Source organism: Lethenteron reissneri, chromosome 40 (assembly GCF_015708825.2).
Source record: "Lethenteron reissneri isolate LAM-NWPU_2019-01 chromosome 40, ASM1570882v1, whole genome shotgun sequence".
In the NCBI taxonomy this organism is placed as follows: Eukaryota; Metazoa; Chordata; class Hyperoartia; order Petromyzontiformes; family Petromyzontidae; genus Lethenteron; species Lethenteron reissneri.
The window spans coordinates 4,913,893-4,929,343 of record NC_083818.1 but is presented as its reverse complement, the minus strand read 5'-3'; the positions used below and the strand labels follow the sequence as shown (position 1 = coordinate 4,929,343).

At 51.4% G+C, this 15,451-nt stretch overlaps 1 protein-coding gene across 1 annotated transcript; it reads right to left on the bottom strand.

Moving 5' to 3' along the window:
- Positions 1 to 461: 461 nt before the first annotated feature.
- On the bottom strand, positions 462 to 12,874 carry LOC133352435 (Y-box-binding protein 1-like). Its single transcript, XM_061568078.1, is given in 11 exon segments — positions 462 to 955; positions 1,296 to 1,473; positions 2,256 to 2,288; positions 2,291 to 2,534; positions 2,935 to 3,014; positions 3,838 to 3,879; positions 4,609 to 4,722; positions 5,190 to 5,279; positions 5,999 to 6,032; positions 8,387 to 8,450; positions 12,414 to 12,874. Coding segments are annotated over 10 exon segments (1,023 nt in total). The 5' UTR covers positions 12,589 to 12,874; the 3' UTR covers positions 462 to 955; positions 1,296 to 1,326.
- Positions 12,875 to 15,451: the final 2,577 nt, after the last annotated feature.

Here is a 15,451-nt window from a genome sequence, read left to right as displayed (position 1 = left end):
ACGATAGCTCAACGAAGCGGCGTATCGTAGCCAAGCTCTGAACCTGCGTCGATTGTAAAATGTGCAGGGAAAAACCAGAGGGACCCAGAAAACAATCCACAGGGAAGGCCCACTGAGCTATGTAGCTCTTTTCATAAGCGACCTGGCCATAACCGATAGCTCAACGAAGTGGCTTATCATCGCGTGGAAATTTATAGCAGCCAAATACTCGATAAGCATGTTTCTAAAATGTGGAGGGAAAAACCGGGGGACCCGGAGAAAAAATCCACGCGACCACGGGGAGAACATGCAAACTCCAAATATATGGGCGTCAGGGCCAGGATCGAACCCACGACCTCCTGTATACCAGGCGAGGTAGTGAACATCTCCGAGCCACCGCGGCAAACCAAGTGACTCGCTCATTTCCATCGTCCTCGAAGCGCCAATCCCAGTCGCCACACAGATCAAACGGCAAAAGCGGATACGTTGATGGCAATCAATTTATTAACCGTCTTTGTTGCCACAAGTGTTGACAAAACCAACGCGTTGTTTAATAAAACACCAGACATCGTTGGGGAGGGAGAAGGGAGGGAAGAAAATAATGTACGGTACCAACACGGAAAAAGCTGAATAAAAAAAAAATCTCAGCGCCTGAGCATGTTTAACTCATTTATTTATATAACAAAACAAACATGCTGGCAATTGACCATGAAATTCGGTTAAGAGATGGTGGTGGTGGAGAGGGAAGAGTGATTTTGAGAATGGCAGGAGTGAGGAAGAGAGGGGGGATCCGGGGGGGGGGGGGGGGGTGGAGAGGGGATGTGGGGGGGGAGTACTTTGGCTCTTTGTTAAAAAAAAAAAGGGATTTTGAAACGTCGCGTTTGCAGTGTCAAGACGCGTGTGCACAAGGACCGAGCCCGGCCGGTCTCCTCTGCGATCTTACTGCTCTCGGATGGATCGCTCATCCGGCAAACGCCTGCAACGACACGCCCCACCACCACCACCACGCGTTTCATCCTCCTCCTTCCTCGACGGGCAAAGGCGTCACGGGCAACATCGTCGTCGTCGTCGTCGTAAGTGTGGGCAATACTTAGCAAGTTGGCACAGGTTGCAGAATCTGCCAGTCATCTCGCTCAACCCCGTAACACACCACAATTAAATCTAAGGCCTCAAAAAGTGCACGCAGCCTGGCACAAGCGCCGTGGGGGTCATCACCGCCACTCGGTGGTGAATGGTGGTGGTGGCAGCTACTACTGCGGCTGTCTGTAGAAGCTGTCACTGTATCTGCTGCAGTAGCCGTGCTGTGCGAGTTGTACCTGGATGAGGGAGGGGCTCTCTTGGTTGGTTTCACTCCTCGGTAATCGCCTCGGCAGCCACGACCGGGGTCGGGGTGGGGGCCGGGGCGGAGGTCGGGGTGGAGGTCGGGGCGGGGGCAGAGGTGGGGGCCGGGGTGGGGGCCGGGGTGGGGGCCGGGGTGGGGGCTTCATCCGAGCCCTAAGACAGAGGCGAGACAGACAATGGGGGAGGCAGATTGTCAAGCTCGCCCATCATTGAAAAAGTATTACAAAACTATATTTTTTATTTTAACAGGTAAGGCTCCACTCAACGACATAGCTCTGTTTCAGACGCGACCTGGCCATCACAAATGATAGCTCAACGAAGTGGGCTTATCGCGTGGAAGCTTATAAGCGCATGATGTCGATTCTCAATGTGGAGAAAAAACTGGAGGATCCGGAGAAAAATCCACATGACCACAAGGAGAGACACACACAGATTCCAAATATACAGCAGGCGTCAGGGTCGAGATGGGGATCGAACCCACGTCCTCTTGCATACCAGGTGAGGTAGTTAACATCTCGCCACCATTAACCCGGTGCCATGACACCGAAACCCAGCCGCGCGTCTAGACTCCACTCGTACAGGGTGCCAAGGTGGGGAGATGTCATCTCCGTTGCCTGGTACGCAGGAAGTTGTGGGCTTTGCCTGGCAAATAAAACGGTCAATTCAACTCTCAAATCTAATTGCCAAGTCTCAAGACTCCCACATTCTCACGCCGATGTTATTCCAAGACGTTGCTAAAACCCAGCCTTCTCTTAGAGAGCCCTTGCTCGGAGACTTTGCCTGAACCCTTTTCAGCCCCAACAGCCCCCCACCCCCTCACTCTGAGCGTGCCAGAGAAGCAGCCACGCAAAACTCACGCAAAACCCACGCAAAACCCACGCAAAAACCCACGCAAAACCCACGCAAAACCCACACAAAACCCACACAAAACCCACCTTGTTGCTGGAGTCCTCCGTCGCAGTCGTCACACCGCCTCCGTTACTCCCTCCGTTGTCGCTCCCTCCGCCGCCCCCTCCTCCTCCTGCTGCTGTTTGGGCTGCGCGGGGCGGCGCGGTTGCTGCGTGCGACGGTACTGGTGGTAGTACGGCCGCCGGTACCCGCCGCCGGGACGCCGCTGCTGGGCCTGGTTCTCCTTGTCCTCCCCGCCGGCTTCCTCCCCCTCCGCCTGCTGCTGTTGTGGCTGCGGAGCGCGGGGGCGAGGGCGGTACCCACCGCTGGTGCAGCGAGCGAGGAGGGTGGGGGGGGGACAAGTGGCGCCGGCATAAATTACCGCATTCGGGAGCCGAAACCTAGAGCCACGGGGTTCGTAGCGCAGCGTGCTAATTGCTACACTACCGTTCCCCCTACACACCACAGAGACAAATATTACACCGTATAGGCTTATCAGACTGTACGGGCAAGCGCTGTTAGCGAGAGAGGTGGGTGGCCAGCACCATGCCCGGCCGCCTTTGTTTCCCCAGTGCTGATATTTGCACACCACACCAGCGACTAATTTTAGGCCGAGTCGACCTAGAGGAGGCCCAGGACCGGTCCAGATAATAGCCACTGGTGTTTTGCCGTGAGCGAGAATCAAACACAGACACACGCGCACGCGTGCTGGACATCGGCACTGACCGTTGGTATGGCTGGCGGAACTGTCCCTGGAGTGGGCGCCGGTTCGTCGGCGGCGCTGCTCCTCCCTCCTCGTCAACGACCTGCGGCGACGAGAGCCGGCAGCAGCAGCAGCAGCGACAGCAGCAGCGGCAGCAGCGACAGCAGCAGCGGCAGCAGCGGCGGCAGCGGCGGCAGCGGCGGCAGCAGCAGCGACAGCAGCGGCAGCAGCAGCGGCAGCAGCAGCAGCGACAGCAGCAGCGGCAGCAGCAGCAGCAGCAGCAGCAGAGACAGAGAATGGAGCCTTCAGCCGCCGGAGCTCTCACACACGCAGCCACTTCTCCCGGCACGCAGCATTGACCGGGCAAGAGAGCTCTACGTACGCACGTGTCCGAGCACGCGCCCCCGCCGCGTGTGCGCGTCTGACCGCGTGTGCGGGGAGTGGCGGTGTCGCGGTTAGCGCGCCGCGCTACAAATCCGGCGACCAGAGTTCGATTCCCGCTCAAGGCCAACCATCGTTGGCCTTGCGTGCAAGTCGGGGGGGGGGGGGGGGTCTGTCCCGTGACCTACAGGTAAAACTTCAGCACCCTCATCTCACACGGCCTCAAAGCGCACCGAGCCTGGCACAAGCGCTGTGGTCACGTCACCGTCACTTCGTGGCAAACGGTGGCTGTACGTTTCTAGACACAAAGCGGGGACAGCCATGTACGTACGTAGAACTCCTTCCGCACCGTACGGAGACAACCGCGCTAATCGTAGATGCCATGTATGTACGTATGTTGAACTTTGTCCGCACCGTACGTAGTCAACCGTGCTAACGGAGGTGCGGGGGGTGGGGGGGACAACAAGAATGGGGTAACCGAGTGGATTAGGGAAGGAGGGGAGGGATAGCAGGGGGGGGGGTAAGAGTGGGGGTGGGTTTCTTACCACAGCGTCTCCCCCTTCTCCATTCTCACCACCCTCCTGGTTCTGTGTTTGGGAGCCAAAAGAACAAGACAAACACACACACACGGGGGTTAACGAACTGCGGCGTGTATTAACCTTGCACGTGCTAGGCGCTGTCCCTGCTTCACAGCGAATATTTACGGTCCAGTGGCGAGTCGCTCGCAAGAGGTGGTGGAGATGTCAATGTGTGACGGAGTCACGGTCCGGATCTGCCCCGAGTTTAGAAATATTCCACCGCCAATTACTCGACCGGAATCTGCACGAGCGAGCGTCGCTCCTCCTGCTGCGGGGAAAACTCGGCAGGGCCCCTCCTGGCTAAGAGCCACGTGGACTCATCGAGGTCGTCCTGGCTCAACAAGCATCACGAATGATAAATAAAAATCTTACACAAAGACAAAAATCCCCCGTATAGCCGTAACAGACTTTCGAGGCAAATGCTGTTAGCGAGCACCTATGAAGGCCGGCACGGCACACGAGGGGGTGGGTGGCCAATACCACGCCCGGCCACCTTTGTCTCCCCAGTGGCAATTTTTTTTGCACCGCACCAGGTACTCATTTGAGACAGAGTCGACCTCGGGGAGGCTCAGGACCGGTTCAGATAATCGTCACTGGTGTTGGCCGTGAGCGTAATACAGCAGGCGCCAGGGTCGGGATCGAACCCATGACCTCCTCCTATGCACCGGGCGAGGTAGTTAACATCGCCTAGCCACCGCGGTTTAGTGTGGGGGGGGCGGGGTGCACGTCTGGACTCACGTTGGGGCGCCGTCTCTGTGGGTAAGAGCGGCGGTAGCGGCCCCGGTCGGCCGCGTAGCGACTGCCCTGCACGGCCGCGCCGTCGGGGCCCGTCACGTTCGCCGCCTCTGCTCCCTGCACGGCACGTGGGGTGGGGGGGGATAGAGTGGGTAAGATGGGGGGGGGGGGGGGGGGGAGGAGCAGCGAGAGAGAGCCGCTTTGGTGTCTGTGGAGAAGCAGCGGTGCGTGATTGCATGCGGCCTTGCGCGCTCCACGCGGTAGTGCGTGCGTTCTGACGTACGCGCCGACACGGACACACAAAGATACACCGATGCTTATGTCGACAACCTGCTCTTTAGGAGATACCAATACGTATACCACTGGTAAATAAAACACACGTTTACACATATAAAATTACACACGTGGTGTACGAACAAAATACATATCGTGATAAACGCAGGATACACACACACTGGCAAACTGATACATGCACCGGCAGACGCACGCTGACACAGACTCGCACCGTCACCCACAGACGCACGCCGTACAATCTCTTTCTGTCGGGAGGGGGGGGGGCTCGCCAGCTTTGCTGCCGTCCGTACCTTCTCCCCCTCGACCACGTCGAACTCCACTGTCTCCCCGTCACCCACGCTGCGCAGGTATTTCCTCGGGTTGTTCTTCTTGATCGCCGTCTGCCGATGAACAAAACGTGCGGGCGGGGGTGGAGATTAGGATTGTTTGTTTGTCAGCCCGTAAATTGGTCTATCCTTTCGACTGTCTATTCATTTGGCCCATCTATCTATTTGTCCAACAGTCTCTCGATACGTCCATCTATTGGCTCGTCTATCCATTCATCCATCCATGTGTGTTTATACATTCATCCATCCATGTGTGTGTATACATTCATCCATCCATGTGTGTGTATCCATTCATCCATCCATTTGTTTGTCTTTCCATCCATCCCGTCCATTCGTCCGTTGGCATTTCCACCATCTGTAGCCATCCATCCGTCTGTCTATCCATCTCTATCCATCCATCTATCGGTCTGGTCTGCCCGTCCATCCGTCAGTTTGACCGTTGCGAGCTGAAAATGAAATCCCGAGGGTTCGGAACCCCACAATTCCCAACCCGCCTACCCTGGACAGTTACTGCCCCCAACTCTAACCCCCTCCCTCAGCCTCACTCCTCCTCGAATAAAGAATCAACCTTCTGCTTTATAGTGGAACGAGCCAAAAGCACAAATGTACTGTAATGTGCGGACGTGTAACTTGTTTACGTTGCCCGAGACGAGTGAAGTTTCGTTGAAGGCGACTTTGAAATCGATCGTTGCTGTGAATTAAGACAAATAAACCCCCTGCTACCGCCAGATCTCACAAACAACAACAATTACAACGCCATCAAAGCAGCTCACCTGATGGATGAACACATCTTCTTTGGTGTCGTTCCTGGGAACACGAGGCGAGGGGCAGGGTGGGGCGGGAGAGAGAGAGATGTACAATTATTAAATTTATTTTCACACTGATAAACACATTTCACAAACAGCATTTGGTTCCGTCTCGTGTTATTTTAAACTGTAGCCACGCGTTAATTTTAAATACGCGAGTTTTCCTAATCCGAGTGCGTTTTACAGGCCTGGGGCCTGCATGGTGGCAAGATGTCAAATACCTCGCCTGGTATACAGGAGGTCGTGGGTTTGATCCCGATCCTGAAGCCCGTATATTTGGGGTTTGCGTGTTCTCCCTGTGGTAGCATGGATTGTTCTCAGGGTCCTCCGGCTTTTCCCTCCACATTTTTTAAACATGCGTATCGAGTATTTGGCTGCTAGAAATTTCCACACCATGATAAGCCACTTCGTTGAGCTATCATTTATGGCCAGGTCGCATCTGAAAAGAGCAGCTACATAGCTCAGTGGGTCTTACAGTCCCTGACGCCTGCTGTATATTTGGAGTTTGCGTGTCTCTCACTCTCCCCGTGAAGATGTTAACTACCTCGCCTGGTATACAGGAGGATAGGGTTCGATCCCGACCCTGACGCCCAGTGTATATTTGGAGTTTGCGGTGTCTCTCCCCGTGGTCTGTGAATTTTTCTCCATGTCTTCCGGTTTTCCCCCTCCACATTTATAATCAACATCACGTGTTTAGAGTATTCGGCTGCTATAAATTTCCCGCGTGATGATAAACCACTTCGTCGAGCGATCATCTGTGGCCAGATCACTTCCGGGAAAAAAAAAGCGCTAAACAGCTCAGTGGGGCCTTACCTGGTAAAAATCTAAAATAGTTAAGTTAGTTTACATTTGGTTTAACACACATGCCTTCGCATGTCTTGGAGAGTAAATCCACAACATTTACAATTAGAGTACGACTTGTCGCCGGTTATTACATCCGGCTTTCGCCTGATGTGATATCTGGCTGTCGCCTGATGATGTCAGCTGTAATTACTGCCAAAACGTCAGACCAGAATTGTAAATGTTGTGGATTTATTCTCCAACACACAGGTGTGCTGTACTAGTAACGAATTGGCATGTTCTGTTTACGTGACAGACCTTACTAATTGGTTGCATCGGGTGGTGGCGGGTTTAACGACACACATTTACGCGATGTAACCCAAAAAAAAAACCTCTTATGGATAGTTGAGTTTCAATCCACGACGAAGCTGGCGGGGTTTAGTGGCGCGTGGGGGAAACTGGAGAGACGCGACGCTCAATCGTGCATGGCCGCTACGGGGAGGCAAACCCACGCGGCGAGAATACCCGCGACGCATGGTGTTGCCGCCTACTCTTAAAAACGCGTCGTTCGTGGGGACAGCTACTGAACAAAAGGACGTCTGAAAGTTGCACTGTTGGCATTACTTTCGTCATCGAATTTAATAACGACGTCTCAAATGCATGTCGGGCAACGCGAGGACACCGCTTAGGGGAAAGCCTCTGCTTCAGGCTTACTGCTTCACTCGTATTTTGCCACCCACTTAGTTTTACCGCCCCAACACCACGCCGGGGCCACGCGGCTTTCGTTCACGCTGCTCGACAAGTTCAAATAGCTCTTGGGCGCAATGACCTTGTGGTTTTTAACGAGGGAGCGATAAGAGTGTGGGGGGCGCATACCCCCGGCCCCCCACCGGCTGGGCACGGGGGAATACAAGCGACATCGCCGTTCCAACCATTTACTTGCCACTCTGTCGGGAAAGTCACTCAAGAGTGTCCCAGACTACCGCCGCCATCATAGATTTTGCCCGTATCATAGTCAGGGATCGTGTACCAAATGAGTCCCTTTATAGACACTTGGATTAATTTCCCTCCCCAACTAATTTTATTGGCATTGTTTCACGAGCCCAAGAAAGGTATATTTAGAATTCTGACAGCAGGGAATGGACTGCCTCGTCGCAGACCAGCCCTGGAAGATGACATCGCAAAACTAATTCTGAAAGTGACTTCATTTCAACTCCCAACGACGAGTGGCACGCAATGTTTGTCTCGAGTCAAACCGAAACTTCTCAGGAGAACGAATGAGCCCAATAAAGTGAAAAAACCCGATTTAATATAGTCACGATTTTTTTGGTGCCGTCATTGGGGACGCACTGGACCAAGCCCCCACAACGTAATATACCGGAAATTCCGGTTTCATCACAGGGCGACTTCAAGCAAGCTTAACGCAGCAACTCAGCACAAACAGACTCACGATCTCTGACACGGCCATTAGGAGCACTCCCACCCCGAGCTACGGATCTCAAACACGGACATTACGAGCGCCCCCTGAGCTACACGGCCCCCTCCAAAACGTCTCGTCTGGTGGCGGCGTCTCACCTGTTGATGAAGCCATAGCCATTCTTCACGTTGAACCACTTCACCGTTCCAAGCACCTTGGTGGCTGCAAAAACAAAAACAATCAGAACGTCAGAAAGATGAGGGGAAACAACAGCTACCACCCACCCACACCACCGACTACGAAACACATTCCAAGGGACTTCGCCTTCAACGCAAACCAGAGGTGGGAACTTCCTCGTTTCAATTGCCAGCGGAATGTCTCTCTCTCTCAGGTGGGCGAAGAGGGTTGAGATTCTACCCGATGGCAAAAGGGAGGCTCAGAGACTGCGACGCCGTGAGCGCACGTCGAGAAGCGACAGAGACGACGCCGATTCGAAGGGCGCCGAAGCCGCTGCCTGCCTGCCCAATCCACCACAGGAGGAGCAAACGGGAGAACAGGACGCGGTGGAACAACATTAGACGGTTGGTTGTTAAGAGACAAGAGGCAGAGTAGAGAAGCACGTGGAGAATTAAAAGGGGGCAGCAGACCTCCCCCCCCCCCCCTCCACGTGCTGACAGGACTTTGAGCTTAGAACTTGTGATGCAAGTTTATGGATTATGCAAGAGAATGGGTGTGCGTGCACGTCAGTGCATCTCCATGTAAGGGTAGCGGATGTGACTAAAGGAGTACAGAAGTACGTGGAGACAACAAATAGGACCAGCGTCATCCCATGCAATGGGACTTTTAGCCTCAGAGAGTTCATGGGAAGGTGCCATAAATGGCATTTTATGAATTACCATTTTACTAACCTTGATACATTATAAAGCCTCACCTTACCATATGAATAAAAAGTGTGCCGTACATGGCCCTTGCCCCCTCTCCAACCATTATATAAACGGAGTGGAAGCTCTTGCAATCTCTCATTTACTTGATACAGCTGTCGTGGCTGTGACGGTTCCACCTGAAGACGGAAGCTTGTGTTGCCTCCGAAACGTCGTTATTTTTATTTTATTTTACTTTTATTAATTTTAATGTTTTACCTACATGACTTTACCGAAAAAACCTAAGAATATTATAAAACCGTTCTCACAACGTGGCATCAACTCATTTTTATCTACCCCAGAGAGAAGAGGATGATGAGAAGCCGAGTTGAAAAACAAGGCCAAGGGTTTGACCTAGGCAGCACACCCAGCTGGATTACCAAGGCACACAAGAGCCCAACCCAAACATTTTTCTCCATCGTCACGCTCTTGTTTTGTACTCTTCACACCCACGTGTTCCTCCCCATGTACAGTGGTGTACATCACTTCCTCCTGAACAGCATCGCCCACACATTTGCGAGTGCGTGGCCAGGGGCCGTCCATTGACGTATTACATCCGACACCGTGACGTCGAAGCGCGAGGGACGGGGGGGGGGCTCCCAAACCCCAAAGTGCGGGGCCTGGGGCAGTCACCCCGATTCCCTGTGTACCCAAGGGATGGCCCTGCGCGTGGGTCACAGTGGCCTCAGGACAACCGTAGCCATCGGCCAAATGAACGGGAAGACGCGCTGCAAAAAAAGACATCCATTTTTACCTCCCTTGTAGACATCAGAACTGAGGTCAACAGGAATGAGACGTCAGCGCTGCATTGCTGCCCATCAACATTGACAATTGCGTTGCTGTCGTTTGAACAACCACAATTGTCATCGACCCCCGACGTCCTGGAGACGTGTACACAACAAGGTTGTGTGATCTTGAATGTCCCACGAGCTTGGGGTTATATGGTCATCATCGCACTACTGTGGCTCGTCTTACATTTTACATTCATTAAGGTGATGCTGTACATTGGCCTGTTGATATTCTGATGTTTTAACAAGAGTATCTCAATCCCTTAGTTTTGAAAACATCAGTCACTTACCACAAGTTAACGTAGGGACATGTAACCAAGCGATTAATCAACATTAGCAGGGGCTCAGAGAAGTTTATGTTCCAAGTGAAATACAACTGCGAGTTGTTGTTGCTGCTGCTGTTGCTAAGAGTTGAGAAATGTGCCCAGAGTCAGATTCCCAGCCGCAGCTAACATCAGAGTGGCGCGTGACAAATCTAAACCCTCGGGGACCTGGCCCACCCAACCTCTCCCCTTCATATAAACCAGCGTGGTGAAGTAGTATGGCACAGACAACCCATCCACGGAGGCCCTCATCCAGCAACGGATTGACAAATTCACACCCTGATCAGCGCATTAACTTATTACAGACCAAATCAGACCTTATTGGTCACCCTGTGCCCTTATACATCTCAACGTTCATCCTACAAAGTCCCATCACAAGGGGAAAATACAAATACCGTAGACAATTATTTTTTTGCCCATATTAAAACGGCTGTACGCCGTATGTGGCCCTGAAAACTAAACTTCCCTGTACAAGAATGCGGGGTAAGCCGTATGGGTTGACGGGTATGCAAATTGGCTGTAAATGATTATCACTCAACAAATTAAATTATTATTACTTTACACATTCTCTTTCCGTTCGAAGTGAAACCTCCCCGGTCACATGGTAGGGGTTCAGACATCTCCTCATTCCTTGCCAAAGGAGTAGCTTATGTATTCAGCAGCGCGTTGCAAAAACTCCACGTTCGTATGCCGGGTGCTCGGTAATTCCTTAAAAACAAAATTAACTTTCGACCACAACTACCTTTTACAAAGCCCGTGTTATTAAAAATTACACATTCGTATGACGGGGACCAGTAACGTCCAACTCAAATAGTTGTCCAAAGCTACTGCCGACTTTAATCCAAATCAAGCAGCTGGTGGTCGTACACAGCGTAGTTTAGGCCTCCATCCATCGATGGATGATTTCGGATCCAGCGGTGTTGCGAATTCATCATCACCATCACCAAAGTTCAATCCACTGCTGGCTCAAGGCCTCCCCTACTCGAGCAGAATTCACTGCTCCATCTCTCCGGGTCGCCCTCTCGGGCGCGTTCCAATTATTTGCCGCTTGCATTTATTGAAACGACACTCTTCCCTAAAGTATGACAGCGAAACTAACGTGACACTTTAAACCAAGCCAGGTTTCGGTGAAATAAAACTCCAGATTCACGAGGCAGCGATGGGGCAAGCGTCGTCACGTTCCACGTCATTAAAGGCCGCGGCCTCGCACATTCACCGCGGTTTACACTTTACATCAAATCGCTACTCGTTGTGTAATACCCCCACCGAGGCTAACCGTGGTTATTAATAAGTCAGCGTGTTTATTAAATGGGGGGAATGGCGTTAATAGGCCGGAAGCGGAAACCGTGACAGGTCCTCAATCAGGATCGCCATGTGCTCGCGCGCCATATACAGTGCTGTACTGTACAGCAAGTGCGGCGAACTCGTAAGCGACGAGGAAGCGGACGGGCACGACCAAAGGTCTCTCTCAACAGCAGCGCGGGGGATAGGCCGCGAGCAGATGCCGTGGCAGGGCCTCAATCAGGATCGCCATGTGCGCCATATACAGTGCTGTACTGTACAGCAAGTGCGGCGAACTCGTAAGCGACGAGGAAGCGGACGATGGCATCGTCCAACAGCGGGGAGGCGGGGGAGGGGGTGACAGGCCCGAGTCGGGCGGCCAAGGTACCATCGGTAAACCATGTACGCACACGATAAACCCAACCCTCCGCCCCGTCAAAGGTAACACTAATTTTAATTGGTAAAAGTTCGGCAAACATTTGAATTGTAAAAGAAAAAAAAACTCCCCAGAACGGTAGTACAACCCCCCACATTTTCGATTTAAAGCTTCGATTTTAAGCTTTCGTGACTGCAGGGGATCCATCTTCTTGGTTCTTTCGGTATTATTATGTTTATTATGTTTTATTTTTATTATTTTATTACTTCCCTTCTACGTGACTTTACCGAAAGAACCAAGAAGATGAACCCCCACATTCTAAACTCCCCCCCCCCCCCCCCCATCGCTTCGGAAGTTGGACTCGCCCGTGACGTCACAATACCAACTACGGTCTCGCGCCGTGGCGGTTGGAGCTCGCGCGCGCCCTCGCCCTCCCCCCACCACTCTCCCACCACTCCCCTCCCACCACTCCCCTCCCCTCCATCCCCCCTCCTCACCAATCACTTTCTTCTCGGGCTTTTGCGGCTGCGTGTCTTCGGCGTCGTCCGCGGCGGCGGCGGTGGTGGCTGCGTCGTCGTCGTTGACCGCGGAGTCGTTCTCGGCGGCGTCGTTCACGGCGTCTACGACGACGGCGGCGGCGAGGGCCTCGGTGACGATTTCGGCGTCGCTCATGATGTCTGTTCTTGTCGCTGCCGTTTCCGGTGGTTTCGCTTCGCGGTGGCCGCGGCTCCCTCAGACCCCCCCGATGGCTTCTGCTTCTCTCCTCGCTCGCGCGCTCGCTCTCTCTGGCCGGAAAGATGGTGGCCGCCGCTTCGCCCCCTTGAGTAGGGCCGGCGCGGTGACGTCACCGCAACGCTCTAATAGGGCGGTGAGGGCGGGGATGACGTCAGCGGAGACGGCGGACCAATCACGGCGCGAGGTTGTGGGGACTTTAACGTGTCCCCGCCCCCCACGCCCCACCCCCTTACGCCCCACCCCCCCCACCGGGATACGCCTCGACGCGATGCCGTCACGACGCACCCCTTTACCCCCCCTCTCTACCGAATGACGTCGGACACGCCTCGACGTGATGACGTCAAGACGCACCCCTTTACCCCCCTACCAAATGACGTCGGACACGCCTCGACGTGATGACGTCACGACGTACCCCTCTACCGAATGACGTCCGACACGCCTCGACGTGATGACGTCACGACGCACCCCTTTACCCCCTCCTCTTCCGAATGACGTCGGACACGCCTCGACGTGATGACGTCACGACGCACCCCTTTACCCCCCTACCAAATGACGTCGGACACGCCTCGACGTGATGACGTCACTCGATGACGTCTGCCGGGCGTCAACCGATTGGGGGCCATCCATTGAGTCGGTAGCACAAATCTGTCAAAACTTGACCCCCCCTCGCTGTACGCACGTGGACTTCTTACCCCCCCCCCCCACCTGCTTACGTACACCTGACGCACCCCCCTTCCCCGAATCCTAGAGAACGCCCGATATTTAATCCACGCAGAAACGATCAAGGATTATATAATCCTTAGGTTTTTTCGGTAAAGTCACGTAGGTAAAACATTAAAATTAATAAAAGTAAAATAAAAATCACGACGTTTCGGAGGCAACACAAGCTTCCGTCTTCAGGTGGAACCGTCACAGCCACGACAGCTGTATCAAGTAAAGCTTCAAATCTAGGATCAAGGATTAATAAAATTAACGTGTTTAAATAAACAGTCCACCGCCGGCTTGCATTAAAGCAGGCATGTCCAAAGTCCGGCCCGCGGGCCAATCAAGGCCCTCGGGAAGATTTCATACGGCCCGCAGCTTCGGTCTTATAATGTGTTATTTATGGCTCGCCAGCTCTGTCAGAATAAATACATCATAGAACTCATGGAAATTTAAGGTATTCTATACAGTTTGTTCAATGTTATCTGACTGAATGAAAGGCAGAATTGCGTTTTTAGAGTTGTTCCCGTCTGCCTGAGTGGCTTATATTTGGTTACATTGTCATTAGAAAAATGAAGGTAATTGTGACAATGAAAATTGTTGTATAGCAGTGTGTATTTCCACGTAACTTTTGTGGTTAAAACAATGTCAGAAGGAACTATTGGCCCCCGGGCATCTTCACTTTATCAAATGTGGCCCTCTTTACAAAAAGTTTGGACACCCCTGCGTTAAAGAATTAAGTTGCGTACCTTTAACACTTTTGTCTGAGTGTCCGCTAGGTTCGAACGCCGACTGAACCCAGTCGGACAGGTGACGCATTAAATTTTGATTTAAAGCTTTCGTGACTGCAGGGATTCATATTCTTGGTTCTTTCGGTAAAGTCACGTAGAAGGGAAATAATAAAATAAAATAAATATAAAACAATAAAAAAGCATTTATATTATTTTATTATTTCCCTTCTACGTGACTTTACCGAAAGACCCAAGAATATATAGGTGACGCATTGTAGGAATTTCGTTTCAACACGTGCAGTGTCAGGCTGAAGCACAGCAGCGTGAAATTTCGATTTAAAGCTTTCGTGACTGCAGGGATTCATATTCTTGGTTCTTTCGGTAAAGTCACGTAGAAGGGAAATAATAAAATGACATAAATATAAAACAATAAAAAACATTTATTTTATTGTATTATTTCCCTTCTACTTGACTTTACCGAAAGACCCAAGAATATATAGGTGACGCATTGTAGGAATTTCGTTTCAACACGTGCAGTGTCAGGCTGAAGCACAGCAGCGTGAAATTTCGATTTAAAGCTTTCGTGACTGCAGGGATTCATATTCTTGGTTCTTTCGATAAAGTCACGTAGAAGGGAAATAATAAAATAAAATAAATATAAAACAATAAAAAAAACATTTATTTTATTGTATTATTTCCCTTCTACGTGACTTTACCGAAAGACCCAAGAATATATAGGTGACGCATTGTAGGAATTTCGTTTCAACACGTGCAGTGTCAGGCTGAAGCACAGCAGCGTGAAATTTCGATTTAAAGCTTTCGTGACTGCAGGGATTCATATTCTTGGTTCTTTCGGTAAAGTCACGTAGAAGGGAAATAATAAAATAAAATAAATATAAAACAATAAAAAAGCATTTATATTATTTTATTATTTCCCTTCTACGTGACTTTACCGAAAGACCCAAGAATATATAGGTGACGCATTGTAGGAATTTCGTTTCAACACGTGCAGTGTCAGGCTGAAGCACAGCAGCGTGAAATTTCGATTTAAAGCTTTCGTGACTGCAGGGATTCATATTCTTGGTTCTTTCGGTAAAGTCACGTAGAAGGGAAATAATAAAATGACATAAATATAAAACAATAAAAAAACATTTATTTTATTGTATTATTTCTCTTCTACGTGACTTTACCGAAAGACCCAAGAATATATAGGTGACGCATTGTAGGAATTTCGTTTCAACACGTGCAGTGTCAGGCTGAAGCACAGCAGCGTGAAATTTCGATTTAAAGCTTTCGTGACTGCAGGGATTCATATTCTTGGTTCTTTCGGTAAAGTCACGTAGAAGGGAAATAATAAAATAACATAA